Genomic DNA, 23,824 nt, shown 5'->3' on the forward strand with positions numbered 1-23,824 from the left:
AAGTGCCGAAAAGCGCGCTGAAGCGCAATAACGCCGAGGCCACCGATGCTTCGACTTCTTCGCGGTCGTCGAAACCCGTGTCGACCGATTGCAGTATTAGCGAGGATTTGGATAAAGTGAACCTCAGTAGTGGTACTACTCGAACTGGAATTTTATTATCTAGTCACAGCGAGGACCGGCTGAACTCGTACTCGAGTTTAGGGCGCGATAGCCCTACGCCGCATCGGGTGCACTTTTCCACGACGCACTCGGGAAGCGACTCGGACGACGAGAAGCCGAGAACGAACTCGTCCTATAGCAAAAAGTCCGGCCGGTTACAGAAAATACTACGGCCGCTGCGCAGGAGCCACAGTGCCGGATGCACGAAGGACGTGCCTGCGCATGCGCTATTTCTACGTCACGAGATCGAGAAACGTAAACAGATCCACATTGTAAGTACAAGTTTAACAATCCTTCAATTTTATTTTCATGCATGTTATTTGTTTTTCCTTGAATCCTTTTAGCTTTCAGATTGTCGTCCCGGTGTCGTCGTCGTCGTCAAATTTTCTTCTTTTCCTGCAGCAGTATTTCGTATCCACAGATGTCAGTTTCAGTTTACGATTTAATCAACTTGCCATCCCTAGAAACTATGTATCTATCGTATAAGACGCTAGGATTTACGTTCCCGTAGCCACAGAAAGGGAGGGAAGCTCGTCGAAGTGATAAATCTTCACCGGAAAGAAATGAAATGCCGACAGCCCACCAGATGGCGTATATAACATTCGGGTTTACGTGGGCAAATATAATCTATTTTCTATCAACCTTAAATTGGGCTTGTTAGGCTTAGAAGCTACCAAAAAGAGATGCAAGGTCGTCTGATGTGTTTACTGTTTGGTATTGCCCGGTTTCACAGACGAGTAACTAGGCTACTAGCGAACCTGGCGGATTCCCATTTGCCAAAGTTGGATTCCTCGGAACCCTGCTGATCGATTGCCAAGTTTCCACTCTATGAATTTAGGCTTGTGTTAGAAATAATGTCGATTAAATTTTATTTACATTTGTGCACATATATATGTTCTTAAGGCATTTCACAGCGATCAATATTCGAAACGTGAAAACGAAAATAGTCTCGTCTGTTTTTCGATAATTGTCTCTTGTGATGTCACACAGGGAAAACTTTTCCCTCGCGGCCGGTTTTCAATGTTTGAAATATTAGATTCTAGCACAAATCATGAACGTAAAATTGCGAGCACTATTCTATCAATCGTATTGATAAACATACGTGTATATATTACATACATTGATTCGAATTTTTACCATGAGCCGACGATAGTGCTTTATATTTAAGGCAATATGTCAACCGTAATAGATTCAATTGCTACTTGATCGGTGTTCCGGGTCCCAAACCCCGTTCTATTCAAGTAATTCGAATCATTCGAAATTAGTCACGAACTCGGCCTCGGTAAATATTACGATAACCCGTTTTACAGATCGACGATATCGTTGTCTGAATAACGCCTGCTGGTTAAATGCAACATTTTACTTTCGTGTTCGGCCTGGAGGTGGCGCAACTGCGCTTTCATCAGTGCCATTTTCGCCTCGTGTTCCTCGCGAGCGAATTGCATCCTCAACATCACCGCGTCCATCTCGACGCGGTGTTTTTCGTTCATGATCTCTATCCGTCTTTGGGTGATCTCGCGCGGGATCGCGGCGATCGCCGAAACATCCCGCGATCGCGGGTGATGGTGTCCATTTTCTGACGAGAATCGCCCTCCGTCGATACACGGAGCTCCGTCGGTATTGTAAAGACCTACTTTGGTATTTTGACCGGCGTCGTTTAACGATATCGCCGACTGCCCGACGCCCGATTTAGCGCTGTCATTATCAAACTCTTCGTCGGCATTTTCCTGTTCGCTCGACGCGTCCAGCGCGTGCTCGGGTGAACGTGGTTCCATATCCGTCATTCGAGATTCGTCTAAATCGTATTCCATCTTGTCTTTGACCCCATTTGTCCAATCATTCGTTTCGATCCGTTCCAGTCCGTCGATCGGCTCTGAAAATAAAGAAGAGATATATAGTTCATTTCCATAGCTTTTCCAGGGCCTGGAAAAAATTTTGCAAAATTTTTCAAAACCTTCCAAAACCAGTAAGAACCCTGGTAGAAATCAGGTACACGACGTCACAGCGTGTCATATTGGCTGCCAAGTGCGAGTGGTTTTTGAAATAAAAGCCAAACTCGCATAAGATCCGATCCGATCGTCGTACGCTCGGAAACATGTTTGTCTCGTATATCCCTGTTTCCCTGCGTCGAGTGTGTTTGGGCCTCATGGGGTGAATAGCTTAACTTAATTTTTTCAAGTGTGGATATTTGTTTTATCTCTAACCTGCTTTAATGTTCATGCAGTGTTGAAACGGGTTCGAATCCTCGGCCACATGAGGCAACAGTTTGACAGCTGAAGTGACGGCCTCCACGTCCACTCCGATTTGCTTCCGTGATTTGACCAGGTCGGGGTCTCGGGCTTTCATGTTCTTCCAGCAAAGTCGAAGCTGTTTTACGTCGCGTTTACAGTAAACCCCGGGCTGCGCGTTAAATTCGGCTGTTAGTTGACTCCATTTCGCTTGTTTCTCATGTTGGGGCATCTGAAAAAAACAATATGCAATCTTGAAAAACAATGCAATTGTAATCCGAAAATTCATAAATGCAATATAAGATTTTTATGGTTTCTTTTTTTAAACTATTAACTTTGAATGAATTTCTAAATCGATTCGGATTATTCTAGATTATCTAAGAATACGTACCCCAACCGTAGCTATGGGGTCGACATCGTGTTTTATCACGAGGCTGTGCACAACCGACTTTTCATGACTCGTGAAATTATTGTTCCGTATTTTGTGCGTCGAAAAGTGCCATATCCGTTGCGCTTCTATTGCTGAAATTAAGAAAAGTACAACGACCTGATAATCATGGCTATAGATATATGCATTAATTAGTTACAATCATTATTTCATTCAATTCATAAATGAAACAAAAATGAGATAAAGAGACAAAATATTTCCAACGGTTTGACGAGTTTGTTCGTATAGTATATAATGAAAAAAAAACATGTTTATTTTGATAAACTCACCCTGGTTCATTCTGGTTCCACTGTTATTGACAGACGACAGCCTGGCTCAGTGATCTCCAGTCGTATGCCGTAATACATCGAGAGCGCCAGATCCGACCGGCGTTTCCATGACGATGACATTTAATGCGGATCAGCAGGGAGAATTTAATCCACAATCCTCTGCTATTTGCATTGTGCGTCGCGCCGGCTGTGGAGAGCGCGATTCGAAAGCTCTATTTAGCCGATAACAATTAAAACGATCGACGTTACCCAACGTGGTTTTGAGCACGTCGCAATGAAGCTTAAGTTGCGCGCGTGTATATAATAGGCTAATTTGTTTATTCCGTAAAATGTAGAACTCAAGCGTGATTAAAAAGAACATTATTGAAAGTAGAGATGATAAAAGCCGTGCTGTACATACACAAATTTCAAAGGTTAAAAGCGTAATTTATCTACAGGATCGAAAATTTAATAGCTCGACGTTTCGGATTCTCCCGGAGACAATCGTCAGGCTTTAATTTTTATGATTTTCAATTTTCCATTTTTGTATCAATTCTCCACGTCTGCGTGTGGCTAAAATGGGTTCTGTGTGAGTCGATGTGCATTGTGCACAACGTCATCAATATTAGCGTTTCAAAATAACAATTACAGTTGTGAGTCTCGGCATTAATTTTATAACGAAATATATTTCATAACTCTGATTTTCATTTTTGATCAACGTTGATATATGTTTTTGAGAGGATGTGCACTACGTCATCGATATATCGAAGCTAGACTGGTTGCCGGTCAATCATGATATACCCAAATCCAAAATAACCTTATTGACCCTTAACATAATATGATATATGATGTTATTCATTGTTGATGATAATAAGCAATGAGTTATTTTCAAGACATCAATAGTTTTCTTGTTTATATCTTGTCCATGCTTTTCTATTGTGGATATCATCACGCTACAATATGCCCAAAACTGCGCCGTCTGACGATGATCCTCTGTCACTGACGGCACGTATTGAAGGTGTATATAGATGTAATAACGAGTGTATATGATATAAAGCATCTACCTCTTCACAATACACTATTTCTCGTATACCATTGCACGAACGTTTGCGCACAACTTCAAATTAACCTTGAAACATATGCCCGAGTCTTACTTTACTTACTTACGTTACTTACTTATATATGTTGCGTTTGTTTCGCCTTCCTGGTTTAGCGTATATACAGATATACAGATATTTAGTACCCATGCATCTTTTGCTTCACGTCGTGGCTTTGAAATCTTGTTGTGTATATATTCGTCAAATAAGCGGTGAAAAAATTTAAGCGGTTTGTTAATTACTGTTTAAGGAATTATTATAGCGCGATTTGAATAGTAGACAATCGGTAATCGATGAAAAGCGATTTCGATCGTGCGTATTGGTTTACAATATTACAGAATCGATGGGCAATCCAGTTAGTTTCTCGATCATATTGTATATGCATATCTTTATACTTGAAGATGTAAACAAACTAATTACTTAGGCTATAACGGGTAGAGTACCAGATATAAATAGTTAATAATACCTTGTGATTTTATATCATCGGTTTCTATTTTAATGATCTGACATTAATAATGGACTGTTTTCCTATTCCGGGAATATAATAAGATAGGTAGGTAAAGACATTAAAAAGATTATTTTTTCGAATGGCGGTCAAGAACTAGAAGGGGGTTAGTTAGACATAAACGATGCAAGTCATTCTTGGTACGAGTTAATGGGTTTCAATTTGGTAACAAATCGATCTGGCCTCTGCTGTGACCCGTTTCACAAAACGGATTCAACGTTTCGTCTATCTCTGAGCTCGGTAAAGATTCTAGAATTTCCTTTCAACTACGGGTCACAAAGAAGCCACATTCCTCGCCGCCTTCGGATCGCCAACAGACGCGCGTGTGTTCGTCGTCTGTCCTCAACACAAGAAGAATCGTTTAATATATGAAAATCGCCCGGTTCGCGTTCGGGAGCACGGCTTATTCAGTATGCAGTAGGCATCCATATGGCCGCTCAAACGAACTGGTTGCCAGTGAACGAACATTTCCCGCCAACCGAGTGCTGAACACACTCTCAACGTTTCTCTCTCCGACATTAATTATACATTTCCACAGATTCGCTGCTGCTATATTTCATAGCACTATATCGCCGGGACGGGAGCTGCGCGAAAACCATCGCACATTTTAGGATTATACATACGTACGTATGTCGTCGTATTATACGCCATATTTGGATTCGAAAACGGACACGACCTGAGATCGCCGACGCGACAAATGTCTGGATTTATTCAATCGTTATCAGCTTATTTCGTGTATTTTGCTGTGGCCTCAATGGCGTGATTCGAAATGGAAGCGTATCGCTTTGAACGTTTTAGTGCCTTTCTTTTCGCGGTCGAATAACCGCCTTTTCGTGTATCTTAGAAATTCGGTCTCGTTAATTCTCCGGTCAATTCGTTTTTAACGAATTCCTTTGTAAATTCTATATCTACGCGTATTTAACTATGCAAATATTGTCACAAATTCAGATTAATTTCGGTATAGTAAAATCATATATGAAAGTCGTTGTATCATAATATCGTACGCCATATACGTATATGTATATATATATTATTCGTACAGGCGCGATAATCATAATTTAACTGGCATATTATTTCAACCGTTATACGCTACACATATGAGACAATCATAAACTAATCGATACTTATATACTACAGATGTGTCACATGATCTAATTCATTTTCGACAACCGGACGGAAGTAAACTAAACTATATAGTAATGGGGCGCTAATTGCGCGTCTAATTTTCTAGGTGTCAACCGCCGATGCAAATTTTCCATTGGGCATATAACTGAATCTACGTGATTTTTCTTTTGAAAATATCATCAGGCATTCGCCGCAAGGCAGTAACCGGACTGCGGTTTAGTTTCTCGATCGGATATTTACACGAAACAGTTGGTCGAAGCCCTTCTCGATGTATAAGCTTAACACCAACGATTAGGTTACTAATTAGGCGTTTTGCTCGAGATAATATAGTTGCATAGTGATATTTCATTCCTAAAATCATTTTTGATATCTTTTTGCCATTTTTGTTAAGCTACTTAATATGATAGAATTGATAACAGTAGTATTAGATAATATATTCTATTGCGTGATAATCTCTAAAAAGGGTTCATAATGGTTTGCATAAAAACTACAACGGAGGCTAGAATTATTTCGTATTATCGACGATAGTTTATCAACCGAACAAATTGACAAAAATGCTTCTAAATGTCTTTATCTAGAGTATGTTTGTTCTACGTCGACAAACATAGATTAGCTATCGTAATCGGTTTTCGGGATATGAATATCGTACTTGGTCTTAGAAAAAGCTTGGAGTAAACACTCTTGTCAGAATGGTTACTCCAAGGAAAACTACATTCTCATAAAAGCCCTTGCTGTACGAGTATGCGCTGTCAATTTGGCAAGGTTTCACAGCAATGTCTTTCTTTCAATAGTCAACAGATCGGGTTCTAATTTTAAAAATTGGTTCTTTCTTTTGAACAGCCACTCGGCCAAAAAATTGGACGAAACGCAACAGCCCACAGTGTAAACACATTTAAACCCATATTGCGGAGGCATTACTAAGTTATTAAGATGTGTTCCGATTAACTTCGAACTTCGTCTACAAATTAGGATCGGATATTAGGTGTTATATGGAATGTTTGAAGATTGCTGTGTGAGCGGTTCAAGGAAATACATGTTGACGTGTTATTCTAGTTCACAGGTACGGTATTACATTTCATATATGAATTTTAACAAGTCAACGACGAAGTTAGCCTGCCGGCGGATCAGTCGTTTCGTAACTAGTTCGAAATGTACGAAAGGTTCTTGCAGAACATCATTTTACGCGAAAAAAATCTACATCATGACATTTATTTCATGTTGAGATGAACGATCTGTAGAATTAATCTTTCACGAGGACTTAAAGATATACGTCTGGGTGTATTTTTAGGTGACGTATCGGCCATAATCGCGCACAAACCATCCCATATGTCTCGTCGTATGATAATGCTTCAAAATGTCATTTCGTTAACATATTCAGTCAATTTGCGCAGTAACCCCGCCGCCTCGTAACACTCAATTCGTTTCGAAGACATGTGGGGCATGATTTATATCGGTCACTAACCGACCAGTATTTAAAAAGGCAGAAAGTGAACCAGGTGTCGCCGCCAAACAATCGTCGAATGAGACGCAATTTTCCGATGAATTGGCGATTCATTTCAGTCGCCGCCTGTCAGCGATACCGCGTGGGCAGACGATTACAATCGATCGTTAATATCGATTTCCATTAATGTCGTGCCGATAGATTTCACGCCTACGCGAAACGCTTTTCTTCAACGCTGGTCGCGATGTAAATCTGGCACGTGTTGAAAATTATTCGATCATTACCAATCTGATCATATCGTTTTTCTATCCGCATTTTTCGAGCCATTGTTTCGTACCCGAACTTTCCGAATGTTCTCGTATATTACCGATGTAGTTTATAGTGATGTAATCCTCGCGATTCGCCACAAGTCGAGTTCATGTTCCGGTATTTCAATGGCAAACCCGATAGTTTCATTAACGGGGTCTTCACTTGAGACATCATTTCTCAATGGGTTCCCGCAAGGTCCGGGGAGTTTGTACTAACCACTTTATTTTTTAATGAGGTCCGAATTTTCAGTGTTATAGTTAAAGTTCATGTTGCATGATAGATTGATACCAAGATACGTGATTACTACAATATGATAATAACAGTACGACAATCAATCGTACATGTAACAATGGATTATGGAGGTATTTTGAAAAGCCAAATTTGGCTTAAGCTATGCCCCAATCCCTCGTCCATTCACTCTCACTTAAACCCTGGAGTAATCATTTGAGTTCAACACACCTTTTCATTCACGCCCGTATGCGCTTCTAATAGAAACTTTTTAGCCGTATTTTTCACGGCATTTTTGAAGTTGTCCACGATAGAACCACGGCCAGGACTCGGTGACCCTTATCAAATAATAATTTGTTTCCCGTTCCCTTCCATTTTAAAACGCCTGTTATAGAAAACTAATTCTCAATTTTCCCCCTTGGCCCTCCCATTTTTCTGGAAAAAAATTTGTTCTCCAACTAGTTGATAAAAAGTAATTGATTTAAAAAAGCTTCAATGTATTGTTTTCATATATTCAACATTCATGTTCTACGACTATTTCATACAAAAAGAACTCACTATTCATTCATTCATTCATTCATTCATTCATTCATTCATTCATTCATTCATTCATTCATTCCTTAACGCACACTTGTCCTGTCAATGTCCATCCAGCTGTTGTCACATCATACATACTTGGACACTATATCACCAAGTTATAAAATACATACACTACAGGCCAACTTAATACATTCAAACCTCTTTATCAAAACGACACGGGGGCGTACTCGCGATTAAATCATTCATTTTTTTACATCTGATTGAACTACGGTGGCGTGGGTGGATTTCTTGTACTAACGACGTTCGGAATTACACATTCATACAGTTCGACGCACGTATTCGCTATTATAGTCCCCTATCTATACAGTAACCGATAGCAGCTGTTCCATTGAAACAAACAGGCTTGAATATATAAAGCCCCCAGTCCCATTCGGTTCGTAATCATATGCGCTTCACGGATGTTTAGTCCGTGTTTGATTCGCCGGGAATATGATTTCAGCCGTGACCATGTTGATGGCCACATGTGTAAGTTACTTTTCTAAAAGCTTCCTTCATTTTGTGATAAAACGATTCGAATCATCGATCGAACTTGTTTTGTTTTGGTTTGTTTTTGTTTGGTGTGTCCGTCTGTCATGCGGGTGACATGTTTCATGTATAGCGGAAACGCAATGAATGAACATTGGAATCTAGTTTCGTTTTCGTGTTAATTCTTTTTAAAAAACCCTTTATTGTCGGAAATATATTCACGAACTCGTTTTCAATAGTGTCTAGCATAGGTACACACGCATTTTATTCTGAGTTCATTTCGATCTTATAAATGTTACCTCCGTTACAAGTTACAGGTAATCTGCGTTAATCAACTGTTAATGTTGAATCAAGTGTTCTATGTTGAATTTCACGATTTTACTTTTTGTTTCTTCTACACCCACCCGGCTATCCCTCTCCCATCCAATATATTTCTGTCTCGAAAAAGCCAAACACAATGCAAACAATACACAATACAATGAGCCAATATGTGTGTTCGTTTATATCTTTTAGCGTGAGCAGTGTGAACTTGCAACTGTCGAAAAAGGATCGCCGAACGGTTCCGATCTAGAGGATGAACGAGGTCCCAGTAAAAAGTCCGAATCAAAGAAAAAACGAAATTTGTAAGTATTTCAAAATGTCAAGACGAGAAAAAAAACCCGTAGTTTACATCATACATGATTTCTGACAATGACGTGTGACAATCTTCACAGGTCCTTATCGATAAATTTCTTAAATATTATGATCAGCTGATAAGGGGTTTTTCGCATCAAAAGAATGCCATAACCTTTGAGTAATTTGTCAGATAAGAAATACATCGATTATACCTAATACGAATAACATATATGGACGTCTTTGGCGTCAAACTGACGAAAACGATTCTTCGGTCTTCCCGTAATAATGACGTCATCGGGATTGAGGTGCTTTCGTCATCCTGTGCGTGACAACATCAGATTTGATGACGTCACGAGGGGAGAATCAATGAGTCTTAAGTGTGTAAACAGGTGTCTCCTTAAGATATCGATTTATCGATCGCAGACGTACGCTTGCTAGATAAACGTTATAACCGTTACAACGTTATAACCGCCTAGATTATTGACACATACGCTAAATGAGGTTCACGCGAAGGTCACTGGGCATCCTATAATGAACTACAAAGATGGATCAATTATTTTGATTTATTAGCCTAATTAATCCCGACTACTAATTCGATCAAACGAATCATTAAATCAGTTTTCATAACGATAGAATGATTTGATTAAATCGGCTTTTCGCGGCTCTTCTGATATCAATTTAACGCTTATCGATTGTTTTCTCATTCATTCGATGAAGTAGGAATTATGTTCCTTTTTGATAGGAACAATTCACGGTCGTAGCTCTCGAAATTCGCTGCATATACTTAGAAGAATCTGTGCGTGATCAGACAAAAATATGATAGATCTTTTTGCACGTGATGTCACTGCGTTCCAATATGGCGGATGTGAACAAAACTTCGTGACGTCACCAGCGTATGCCTCTTGTATACTGCAAGAACGATTTGTTAAGATTTTTCAGAATTGTTTAAGACGCTCTGCGATCTGTGAGAGCCTCATGTTTTTAGAATTAACACTTCATGTATCGTTGAGGTGTAGAGACAATTTTTGAAATTGTTCTGGTGGAAATGCGTGAATGTCTTCAGCGCGTTGTCGGCTATGCTGGGCGGTACGGGCTGAGCTGAACACTTTGTCGACCGCATCTCAGGAGAATGTTAGTGAAACTGTTTCCATGGAAACCACACAAGAAACGAAGCTTGGGGATTATTCTGTGCATAGTAGGCGAAATGTCAAAGGTTCATCGTGTTTTTAGATGGTCGTGCGCGCGTCGTATACGTTGTCCATCATTATGCGTGACAGTACAGTCGTGTGCGCATAGATATTTGCGATTTATGGTTTGAAAAGAAAAAAAAACAAATTACTGATATCATTTCTCAATGCATTTTCTGAAGTACGCAAGCTCATGCCATGCCATTTGGAATTTCGAATGATTAAATTTTCTGGTAAATTTTATTTGCTGCTTTCCGTAATAATCCGGTAATTCGTCGAATATTAACTAGCGGAGCCGGGTCGATACCGGTGGACACATTTACTAAATTAGAAATAATCACATCTTGTTAGAAAATTGGAGGGTCATATTCCTACGCACCTTTCAATTCCGACTGCTGATGATAGTTATTAGTGCAAATTGTGGCGAAATAGACGTGCGTCACTATATATACTGTAGAGCCTCGTTACAACGAACTTCAGGAGACCAGAAAATCTGTTCGTGATAACCGATAGTTCCTCGTTTAATACAACGAACTTCAGCAGACCAGAAAATCGGTTCGCTATAACTGAAAGTTCCACGTTACAACGAACTTCAGGGGAACAGAAAATCGGTTCGCTATAACTGATATTTCTTTATACAAAGAACCTCTTGAACTTTATGATACCATAAACGTAGGGATGGATTTTGATGGAGGATAGTCTGGAAACCCATTAGATTTTGAAGGACCTTTCAAAATGTCCGCCTAGCCAATTCCTGATATACATTTTCCAATGGACGAAACACAACTTACAATGTATTTACATGCAAATCTCCGAAGCCTGGAGAATGGATGAACTTAAACACAATTTTCAAAATTTTGGGGGAATGACCCCTTTTACTCCCGCGTGGGCTCTGCACCTTCAGCAGTCATCCCCCCTTTAACACCCCCCTCCCTTCAATCTCCCTCGAAACGTCACCAATTTATAACTCCACTCCTCGCCGCGGCTAAACATAGACCTAATGATAATCATCGGATTTCTAATAATGCATCAATTGTCACTTTGATACTGAATAAGCACGATTTTCTAACAAATATAGACCACTGGCTCCGTGTCGATGCTAAAATTATACCTTTACCGGCTATATATAGTGACGTGACTCAGTGTACATCGTGTTAAAACTACCGACCTGGTCTAAAAATAAAATACGTTGCGAATGAGATCCCGGCTAAGCTCGTTGGCCAGTTCGCGAAAGTTAACTTCGTACCGACGTCATCCGTTGGAAAAGTCTTCGGATCCGTCCGAATCTCTTATACAGTAAAAGCGTTAAGCAGAATATTACGCAGATTCGCTGAAAATGCTATCACGATTGAGTGAAAAGGTTTGTGTCGTCAAAGTCGACACGCCCGCGTCGGATAAATTTAGCCTGATCGCGCTAATTTCCAATTCTCACCCCGGACTCTTCCAATAATTCTAGTCGATATCTATAAATACGTACATAGAAAATAGCCGCCCCCGGCCAATATCTGCAACTGTAATATAACCGACCTTAAAGACCGATGGGAATTCGGACTAGTTCTCCGAACGATATCGAGCCATAGCTGTCGGCACCGCGATTAAGTTACGATATAGCTTTAAGGTAGGCCACTTTAGATTCGATCGGAAATGTCCGATCAGTGCGGGATCAGTGGTGGTGAAATATGTCTGTATTGACTGTACTAGATTCGAGGTTTGCACTACGATAATTCACAAAAAGCAACCTCGTTTTCATTCGTTCGAGATATCTACTTATCTTCGTACTTATATACATAGTGCACACCATCGTCATTTCGAAAATTATTATCTTAGCAAGGCTGTAAGGCGAATTACGGACAAAACTGAGAGATAGAGAGAGGGGGAGAGAAGGTATAGCCAACTGAATATCTAATTGAATTTACTGCATTGGAAGATTTAGGATAATCATTTCAACGGCGGGAATGAAGCGAGTAAATCGATTACAAAGCTGTTAGCTGTAGGTGGGTTGCTGTTGCACTTGGCTCTCCATCCTCCTCTCTCTCTCTCTCCGCTCACTCTATCTCTCAGTAACTCAGGTACACGCCGAACGGAAAACTACCTGCACGTTTACTCAACGCGAATCAATGACTTGTACATTATGTACATCGCAGCTTGTGATGATGAAATTGTCATTGCATTAGCGAATATAATTTGCTATTCGTAGTTTTAGCTCAGGGAGAAAATAAATATATCGACGCTGATTTGTGAAAGGTGGTCGACGGTCTAAAGCTCATCGGCTCCGGGGCGACAATTGAGGCGATTGGTCGACTATAAATAGCTCGTTTCGCCATAGGGAATTTGTCGTTTTGCGCTTATCGATCTCCGTGATCGAACTGTCGTTTGGTGACGTACGTAAAACTATACGCATATCTATATAATATAATCATAACTAGCAAATATTCACATCAGAACGGGAGGAGTTTGCGAGCAGGGAGGTACCTCGGAATTCTCCGGTAAGTTCATTAATATCTGGCAGTATTTTTCTCTACAAGGTTTTGTTTCCAAATTCTTTCTCCGTTTTTGCCTAAATTTCTAATAGGGTTTATATGTATATCACTGATATCTATTTATATACTTGCAATTCAAACTTAGATAAGATAGTATTCAAACGATGTGCGACATGCTTATATGGTCGTTGTATTAAATGACACATGTTTTTACGCTTAGATTTCAAGAGAAAGAAATTTTTAAAACAGTTTTAGGCGGATGCGATGAACGGTCACCATATCATAACCGACTTTATACTTTAGAAATAACATATGAAACGATTACGTCATTGAGCGCAGGGGATGTCGGTGTGTGTGTATGAACACGTATACTGCTCTCTGTGAAAATATAAGCTTTCCACAGTTTAAACCGGTGGCGTCGTAAAAATTGCTACAGCATCGTTACATACAACAGTACTTGTAATATTTTTTTTATGTTTTCGATAGACGCGAATCTAACAATTACGAACCGTGTAATTGGGGAGTTGACTTATAGACATAGAAAAACAGGCTTAACGCTTGTGTATGAAAGCTTTATCGAGAAAGCCGCGCTATTCGAAAACCTTCGAAACGTTCAATTTCTGCCTGCCGCTTGAGTGGTAGATATCGTGAATTTTTTGTCAGCAGGCGCAGTGAGTCTGGTTTCGTTGTAAGATATTCGCACTGAAAGTCCTTCGAGTGTCCAACCATGGTGATGGATGAATTCTAATCGAAATAATATTTTGACCACGCCCGCGTCTGACATGCCACGCGTCGTACAGGCAAATCGATCGAAACGTGTTCGATTATCGGATTTCAAGTTTCTGGTCCGGAATCGATTCCGACAACACGATGTTCAGAACGCCGCGTTTTTCGATGCGATGTTAGCTTATCCCCCAGGGGCGGCGCCGGGGTACTCACGTGCCTCAAGCGAGGCACTCGAAACAATAAATCTGAAATGCCCACTTCTAAAACTTTTGGAATGCCTATTGAGGGAAAGTTCCGAGTAAATTTCCAGGTATACTTAATCCAATTAGTTTTTGGGTGGGGAGAAGGGTGTACCTTTGCCCTCCCTTGTTTCATCAAAAAGGTTGAAAATGGCTTATACTGTGATTTGGGCTGATTCCTATAACTTGGCTTTTTTCTCAAGTGCCCCTTCCTCTTTGACGAGGAAGTAAAACCCGGACCCTGGATCCGACCCTATATCCGCTGTCATAGTATCCTAGAGAATACACTCTAAAATAGTAGATTGCCAAACCAATAACTCATAAGTGCTGCTATATGATACATCGGTACACGGTAATAATGCCAGAAGTAAAAATGCCAGGGGTGTAATAATACCAGAGGTAAAAATGCCAGAAGGATATATGCACTATATTTGTTTATTCATATTCAAAATAATAAGAATTTTAATCTAATGCTTTCAACCAAACTGTTGATTCAATCAATTATAACAAACTAGTGCGTCGAATCGTCATAAATTATCAATGATATTACCTCTGGCATTTTTACCACTGGCATTATTACCTGCATTCATAATATATCTTGGTATTTGAAAATGCTGTTTATATATATCACCGGGATTGGCTGTACGAAGCTGTAGAACTCGATTGATATGAGTTGGACTATTTCTAGAGTAGGTGTACGGGGTACGACATCGCTGGAATGATGGTCGATACGTGGAATTTGACGTCAATGCACGAGCTCAGTCCTTATTGTATAATTTCCATGAATAATTTGTTTGTCAAACAAAAGCTATTTTTACGACGTAACGTTCGATAATGTTACCTGATTACACGATATGATATGTGAATACTGTTCATCATATTGTGATGTAGATAAATTGAATTTTCTCAATTTTTATTTATTTATCTTTTCTATACCTTTCTAAACTGACTTCATCTATCGATACGAAATCATTAAGAATTATTTCAAAGCTGTATAATGCTCACACGGAATTATATTTATCAGCATACAAAGGTTCGAATTTTTGAAGTGATTGGGTACCCGGAATTTCCAAAGATTATTGGCATGTTCGTTGTTAGCGATGGCCTATATACGCCAGGCCTAACTTCCCGTTTGGGCACACATTGCATAAGAAAGATATCGAGGTGTTATACATGTGATGTGATAATACCGAAAAGCACATTGAAACCTTAGTCAATTTTATTCAACTTATCTAAAAGTACTTTACACCGCCTTATACCCTTCAACAACTTCCTGGTTGGCGGTAGCCACCGCGCAAACCGCACAGGAGTATTAGTCAGTCAAATAATATTAATCATTTCCTGCCAACCTATAATTGTTTATTCAGAAATATGCGATATACGTTCAGCAAATACAAATTATTACGCGGATTCGTTGCTTATCTCCGTTATCTAGAACATCGCGAGTCACATCGCCGAGCTTTCGGCTACAACATTTTTGGACCGGAGCTATATAGAATAATCGAACGTAAATTCATCTTAAACGAAATATCAAGTTGCGATTTGTAATTAGAATATGTTCATTTTCAAACATTTAACTCGTCTAACGCGTCGTATCGGGTCTATCGGTTCCTACCGCTCTTGCCAATACAAGGAATAGCGTGTACGCCATCAAAGGTCTTCCCTCCGGCCACCTGTTGGAGAAGGCCTATAACATCGGGAAAATGCGGTTAGTTTTTCGAATAAGTAATTTAGACTATTCGTGTTGTGGGACTTAATCTATTTAAACTCTACGGATTATGTAGTTATGGGAACTAGATTTCTTAGAATCATTACATTGGCCATTCACAGATGAACGCACGGCATCGTATAAGTTTTTTGCCCGATTTGTCTGATATCGTGGAATGTCGTATTTCGAACAGTTTTTATAACTCGGCCTTTCTTAGCGTTGAGGTTGTTCGTCATAGTCTTTTCTTATTAATTCAATTCGCAAAATCGAGAGAAAGCGCGATATATTCTACGAACAGCGGTGGGTTCGTGATTTATGATTTTTCACAACGCTTCGGGAGGTGAAGGCTCGCAAGAATGCGGATGAAGCACTCCATCGTCGAATGATCTCCGGTTATTCGGAAATTAGTGCTTTTCTCCGGCTATTCCTGTTATAATTACGTTTACGCGGCTGGATCACGACGACGGCCGCCGGACATAGTCACCACCAATGCACCGGCGCACGTGGATAAGTAGCGGGCGTCGCGGGTTTTGACTAAAAAAAATTTGTCCGCGTGTTCTAACAAGATTGCCGCAACACGTATATGAGGCTTCTTTGTTTCTCACGAGCCGAAGATAGACGTGTAGGGAGATACGTATACTTACGACGTGATACTTTAAGCTGTCGCCGCTCGCGGATAACGCCGCGCTCCACGGACGCTTCGAGTGTTCCCTTATATTGCGATCAATCGGTCCGTTCGATCGACAATCAATCGCCTGATTCGAAAACGGAGTTAACTTTACGTATAAACACTCGCTTACATGACTAGCTAGACTCCTGCATTGCTAGATAAAGCTCGCGCGTCTTTCGACGATGTCGGTTATAACACTGTGACGTCAGATTCTATTCGGACAAAACGCTGTAAACCTGTTTTAGGACTCTACTTCGAGTTGGATGCCAGTCGCTTGAATCATGAACTTTTACACTCTGTTCTGCTGTTGTTTCAGAGGGAAGGAAATGAAAAATAGGCTTCGTTTTCTAAGACGAAGACACACAGACACAACTTTAGGTATGAAAGCTGCTAAAATGAAGGACGGCCAGCCCGGTAAACCAACTGCAAAAGAGGCATTGGACTGGGGAAAGTCGTTAGAGCATCTACTAAACGATAGAAGTAAGTTGAACGTATAATATTTGCAGTAATTGTGATAGAAATTAGAACCCTCGAATATTCCAATCCCATTAGAATCCATTGCCAACCCTTCCGTAGCTAGTCTAAGTACAAGAATACCAATATTTCTTCTTATATATAATTACAATCACATGGAAAAGTATATGACAAAATACCGCGTTGAGAAATATTTTAAAACAAGACGATTGACAAGAGTCTAGCTTATGAGATATACAAATTTAAAGGCGTGCCGGTGGTCTCATTAACACTCAACTAATTACCATCGACGTATGAACTATATAAACCTAGAGCTCTAACACTCAACTGATTATCATCGGCTTATATGGCATTAAGGATGGGCATGAAGTTAAACACGATTCACATCTACGAATTAATGCTAGTAACTTACCTGATAATTAAGATCATTTTAATATAAGTTGACAAGAAAATTTATAATTTCCATGTCGAAAATATCCATTCCATTCGGAAGTATGTGAAAAGCCCGAAAATATGTATCTGTGAATGGTTTAAATAAAAGAATGACTTTATCTTGATTTTTAGAGATTTTTATAACGAACTCTCCCGCTGTTGTAAGACCTGTCACTCGATGTTCTAATCGAGATTATACGATTTTCTTGCAGATGGGGTACAATTATTCCGTAGCTTCCTTCGCACTGAATTCAGTGACGAAAACCTAGAATTTTGGATCGCCTGCGAAGATTATAAGAGCGTCGGCAAGGGCGCCAAGCAGGGCGCCAGAGCCCGGGAAATTTATAACGACTATGTTGCAATACAAGCACCGCATGAGGTATGTTCAACAAAATAAATCTATATAATAAGACCTATTTTTGTATTTTTTTTTCCTAAACCGTTGCTCCTGAGTTGAGTTATGACCCTGAATATTTCATCTTTTGTTTGGTTAGATCTAACGCACTTACTTACATTGTTTTCGTTCATCTTTGGATGGGAACTTTCGTAATTATACTTTTAACCTTCGAAAACTTCTCTGTACATCAAAAACAAAGGAAGGGTTTTTTAAGTTACAAAATATATGAGGTCGGTTAGATTTAACTTGTTTGTCATCTTCTTTTTCCTAGAGAATCTAAAATCTTATATGGGAATTTTCTTCGTGGATTTCCATGCCAATTGCCATTCCAGTTGCCGTCTTTGACAAAAACTTTCATCCACTTGCAGAATTAGGTCCCGGTTTTAACCTTCCTGATATTTTGTAATACTGATATACTTCGTAAATTTGACAAATTCCATCCAAATGTTTATCCCAACACCAAAAACTAAATTTTCATCGTATGCTATATTTTCAGATAAACCTCGATTCCGATACTCGGGCTGCCGTCGCCAAAGTAATGGACAATCCAAATAAACACACATTTGAGCTGGCTCAAAAACGCATACAAGCATTAATGGAAAAGGATTCATATCCGAGATTTCTAAAATCTGACGTGTATATTAGTTTAACTGGACAAGACACTTAGATGATCTTATCTAGCGAAACGTTTTTAGTCCGACACATACATATATTATACACAAAAGCCACACACATGAATAATATAGACGATCATTACAGAAAATGGTTATAGGTAGGTTTTGTTGTCTGGGGATCGGTAAATATGGCGGTCGTGTTGTCGCCGATGTCGAGATAGATGACTAGTTTCGCCGACGAGATGTCACCATACCATCACGCTTTCAGACAGCTGGATACAGAATTATCGCATGTGAAAGATTTCTATATACCTGTGTCGGTAAGATAGCGAATTGTACTGGGTTGGGCCGCGCTGTGCGCCGACAAGTAATCTGCAACTGAATCGGTCTGTCGTTTCCATGGAAACGTCTTCGTTATCCAACTGGTACGTACATTAGCATCTTCCATCCTGTGTATATCGGAGATGGCGGAGGTATTGCGAAGCGAAATCGGCAAAGCAGAATAGTGTGACTTGTCACAGTTAATGTGTATATGGTCGCATTGCGTAATCTTTGAACTGGTTTAAATCCGTTGCGCACGCATCGAAGAGGAGTTCAATTTATCTGTCTATTCTTGCAATACGGTGTGGAAATTGAATACATTTGTTCTCTCGGCTCAGGCCGAGATAACGACGATGCTCTTGAAGATATTCGCCTAAACAATTTAAACCGTAACCTGTCGTTATTTCTGAGTAAAGTTATCTATGATTTCTGTTCAGTAAAAGTCATAGCGAATAGGCTACGTTCAAATGGGTTTAGATTCATGTTTTGAAAAAAAATGTAATCATATATTAAACTGCCCAATAACTCCCCATGCAGAGATTCGAACCTGAACGTGAGGAACTGTCACAGATCGGTCGCCTACCCATTAGCTAGCCATAGGCTCAAAAAAGTGTCGACACAATCGGCGGGGTTGATGATGTATCCGTGGATGAAATGTTAACGACAATATAACCTAACCTTGGCCCAAACCCTAACCGTTCATCGCATTCAAGTAGTTGAGGTAACTTATTATCCATGAATACATCGAAAACCCAGATTTTTTCACTACGTATATTCATTCAACTGTAGAAACCATTGCCATAATGAAACGTGATTTCTGATTGGCGAACGGTTACGTCATGATATTCTCAGCGCGCCCGAGGTTTTCGTATCGGTGGCAGAAGGTTCGAATCCCTGCAAGGGGAAGACGGTGTTGTCGGTTGCTGCCTAACTGCCCACAAATCGACCTACTTTCATCCATTCTGTAATTCATTATCTTTTTGTATATATTGTTTTTGTTGGCCGTGAGCCGTTTGGTTTTATTTTATTATTAACGATTGCTTTGACTGTCAAATCAAGCGCTTAGTTTCGAATGATATCATCGTTCAGATTAGTTACACGCGATAGAAAAAATGTCCCTTTTTCGCCAGCAACGAAATCTGTGGAAATCTAGTGAATTAGAATGCGCCCCCGATATATGCCGGGACACATGTGAGTGGCCGCGTCCGTATTTCCAAATTTCGTTTTTGTACGTGGGGTTTCTTTCGTATCGAAATAAGAGATAGTCGTTTGTAATTTCCGAATACAAAGTCTACTCTTGGACACTAGAACCTTGTATTTCTTTGCATCGATGATGATCGTATCCATAAAACAACTTGACAAGTTCGAAATTAGTTGAATTGCTATTATTTTGAATGTTCCAAGTGACTTTCTCGACCGTGCAGCTAAGACAACCTTCGGAAAGTTGTTGAATATCATTAGATATGTATGTATGTACGCAAAAATGTATATGTGATCACACTGTTCCTTGGAGCTCTTTTTCCAAAGCGGTGTTAGCCTCTCAAGTTAACCGAACGGATCAGACAGTTTTTCGAAATGAATGAATGAAAAGTGTAGCCCGTGTGAAATTCACTCGAATTTATTTTAATATCTCGATACTCGTACACCACAAGCCCGTAGCCAGACATAGGGAGTTTGATTTTCACGAAACTAGACTTTTTGAACAAGTTTAAGTCGCAGGTCCTAGGAGTGCTTCTCGGAAATTGAGATGCAAAGAAGAACAACCGCGCGGCTTCTGTCGAAGTAAAAAAAAACTGCTTCTTTTATCTACAATTTTCGATAAAGTAAGGTTGGAAGCATGTTTTGAACGAGAACTAACGAAAAAAGTGTCACCAATTGCGAATCTTTTAAAAAACGGTGCTCAAATTTTCTTTAGGTCGGCATCATCAGAGTGGACCTCCGTCGTTCGTTCGAAAGGACCTGCCAGCACGCCATGAAAACCAGTAGGTCAGGCATGCGATGCTGTAACGACCGTTAATTTCAAATTCCTCGTTAACAAACTCGATCGAAAGTCGACAGAATTTTGCGATTGCATTCATTCATTCATTTTAATATTCAAAAAAATTGAATAAAGCTCACTTCAATCAGTGTCATTAGAATAAAGCTTTATTGAGACCCGGAGTCGAACCAGGTTTAGTCAATCAATGTGTTCCTAATTCTAATTGGTCGTTTAGTCATAATATATATCATTTCAACGCGATGGAGTCGCTCTTTCTGACACTGGGGAAGGACATGCTCCCTCGGCAGGGATTCGAACCTGATGGCATCGTAAACCTCGGCCATTCGTTTCCAGGATAGGCGGGGTCGCTTTTTGCATCACTTGGTCCTTCGTGAAAAGTTTCAATATTAACGACGACATAATTGATAACAGTAATAACAATAATGATAAGTAAAAAGTAATAATATTAATGGAAAAAGATAGCTATCGTGTTATGGTAAATGTAATCCATTCATTAATTCATTCATTAATTCATTCATTCATTCATCCATTCATTCATTCATGCATTCGTGGTCGTTTTATTTTCTACAAAAACATACTCTTGCGTCTATAAGCATATATAACTAATACCTATAACTAGTGTACAGTTCCTGATATTACTGTTATGATAATATACGCGATTGATATTACATTGAGGCCACACTATGTAGATAGACAAACTTGTAGATACAAATCGACATTACTCTCATTAAAGGATGTTAATTAGGGATGATGATGGTGGTTCATGACTGTTTATGATGTTTACTTGAAAATAGATATGTATAATAACAGGCAACTGGTTATATTGAATGAAACCTGTTCGATTGTTCAAAATCTAGGCTTATTCATTGAAACTACGCTTAATCGTTGCTAGACGGTATTTTGTTTAATTTACCGCCTAATCACCTTTCGGTGGCATATAATTTAAGATGAAATAAATTCCGACATTGATTGAATTCATCACTAACACGTGTAACCGTGGCCTTGCGTCATAATTATTCATGTATTTGAAGCCGAAACGTGTAATTGTAATAGTCAAATTATACCTCCCAACGCACTGGATCTGGGTCACGCCATATCTCTAGTAAAGATACGATCGATATCTATTTATTTTTACATGGTTGGTCACCGTAGCAATAATGCGAATAATGCGACAGTTCAATTCTGAAGAGATGAATACGCTGTGATTAATTTGCTATGATGTTTGGGTGGAGTCGTCATCGAACGGTTCTCTGCTGATGAATGCTGTGTGCGTCAACAGTTGCGCCATCTGAGTTCTCGTTTCGAGACCAAACGACCGTTCGCCGCATCTTTCATTTATGTTCATTCGTAAAAAACTGAAAAAAATGTTCTGCAAAAAATGTAAGGTAATAATTTGGCAAGAAGTTTTTGACAGAAAGAAAAAGATTATTTTCTGAGTGAGTGTTGCACGAATGGATTTGAATGACAATCATCTCGCTGTACTTATGCGGATAAATAATTCTTAAGTCTTTGTATATGTTGTTACCGTCACTTCGTCCATTCCTCGCTTGCCGCGGCCCGAGCTGGTCGTCTCGTCGATCGACAGGCCTCCTCGAAACTCTCCCCGGCAAGCGAGGAGGTTACAATTTGCTCCGTGATCGTAGACTCGTTGAAATGCTCCTCATGTGCTCAAATGTAAGCGATATTTCTTTGCAACACTCACGGTTCGATCAGACAAGGTAGGCTATATAGAGCGACTTTCGATTAGGAAGAAATGAGACAATTCTTAAACTGGGTTTAAAACAGTTTAAGGCGGTTTAAAACAGTTTTTAGAGTAGCATCCATGCTTTTTGTGTGGTATAGAGATAGCAAGGGTAAAAATGATACGCTAGTTCCATGGCCTAGACATATTGTACGCGCGCTTGTATTTTGAAATTTAAATCTTCATATTTCTTCGTTAGAAAAATGTGGAGAGGCGGCGCCGCGGCAAATTAATTGAGTTTGGATATTTGAAAATACCACATGAGTTCGTAGTTGAAGTTTAGGGATGAATAGTAGTAGCTTAGATCATCCAGTATCCCAAGTACGTCCATTGCAATTGGCCGTATATCCACATGATTTCAGTGAAATCTTTACACTATTCAAAACACCCTATATTTTTAGTATAATGTCTACTTCAAGGCCATTCAATGACGCTTCACCGAATGCAGAACCTGGGCTACTGTTCGCCCCCTAACGTCAACTACGAACCTCTGTCGGAAAATACCGATCGAATTATCGTTCAGTTTATGCGGTGCTGTCACGATTAATCCGATTGCTCCAATTCCTAGTTAACGAGTATTGCATTGACGGCGTATTCGAGTGATATATGATAATAATACATTGATAATAAATATTCTTGGCTTCTTGAATAAATAAAAAGGTGACACTGAATTTAGCCATAAATGCATTTTCTATTTTGTATGTGTCTTGTTGTTAATATATTTAAACGTTAATATAATTACTATTGTTGTTATATCATTGGTGTTTTTCCTTCCAGCATGTATTCACTGTGTAAATAAATGACATAAAATCGGGAAACACTGATGTTTGATTCTCTTTACGTCGTTAGCGTTTCTATTCGTCGTTTCTAAACATTACATCTGGAAAAAAATGGCGCTTGTGTTGTAAAATTTCTACAGTTCGGTTTATGTGTATATGCCACTTCAAAGTGACTTTCCGATCGAGTTCCATCTGGCCCACAGGAGTACTTTAACCCTTTCAGTGCTGACTAATTAATACCCTATAGTGCTGGAGAAATTTTGAAAATTCTAAAAAATTCCACCCTAGTGTGTTGAACAATGGGAATACCACTATAGTGCGTCTACACCGCAGTGCGGTGTATCGTTAGTTACTAGTATTCACTATGTTTGACACTTGCTGCCATTTTTCAATAGAGATAATTACAAATTACTAATTACATCAATACACCGCAGTGCGGTGTACTAGCAAAATCCATCACTGATTTATACACCGCACCGCGGTGTAGACGCACTGAAAGGGTTAAACGAAAGTAAAAAGGCGTGTGTAACATACGAGAGCGCGAAGCTCTAGTTCATTTGAAAGTATGTAGCCCTAGTCGAATATTAAC

At 39.6% G+C, this 23,824-nt stretch overlaps 1 protein-coding gene across 4 annotated transcripts; it reads left to right on the forward strand.

The window, feature by feature from the left end:
* The first annotated feature begins 286 nt into the window (after positions 1–286).
* Positions 287–23,265, forward strand: LOC141908082 (regulator of G-protein signaling 5-like). Of its 4 annotated transcripts, none has more exons than XM_074797900.1 (6): positions 287–431; positions 6,651–6,870; positions 9,367–9,476; positions 16,795–16,958; positions 17,597–17,763; positions 18,278–23,265. In XM_074797900.1, the coding sequence occupies exons 2-6, from the start codon at positions 6,805–6,807 to the stop codon at positions 18,446–18,448; spliced, it is 678 nt and encodes a 225-aa protein (XP_074654001.1). In that variant the 5' UTR covers positions 287–431; positions 6,651–6,804; the 3' UTR covers positions 18,449–23,265. The 4 variants fall into 4 exon arrangements, with proteins under 4 accessions (XP_074654001.1, XP_074654002.1, XP_074654003.1 ...); XM_074797901.1 differs by lacking the exon at positions 287–431 and adding an exon at positions 6,484–6,572; XM_074797902.1 differs by lacking the exon at positions 287–431 and having other exon boundaries at positions 6,636–6,870.
* Positions 23,266–23,824: the final 559 nt, after the last annotated feature.

Source organism: Tubulanus polymorphus, chromosome 7 (genome assembly GCF_964204645.1).
Source record: "Tubulanus polymorphus chromosome 7, tnTubPoly1.2, whole genome shotgun sequence".
In the NCBI taxonomy this organism is placed as follows: domain Eukaryota; kingdom Metazoa; phylum Nemertea; class Palaeonemertea; order Tubulaniformes; family Tubulanidae; genus Tubulanus; species Tubulanus polymorphus.

Coding starts and splice junctions, on each gene's coding strand:
- LOC141908082 (XM_074797900.1), top strand. CDS start 6,805: ATGTTTGAAGATTGCTGTGTGAGCGGTTCAAGGAAATACATGTTGACG. Junction 6,871..9,366: donor CGTGTTATTCTAGTTCACAG/GTACGGTATTAC, acceptor TATATCTTTTAG/CGTGAGCAGTGTGAACTTGC. Junction 17,764..18,277: donor CAATACAAGCACCGCATGAG/GTATGTTCAACA, acceptor CTATATTTTCAG/ATAAACCTCGATTCCGATAC.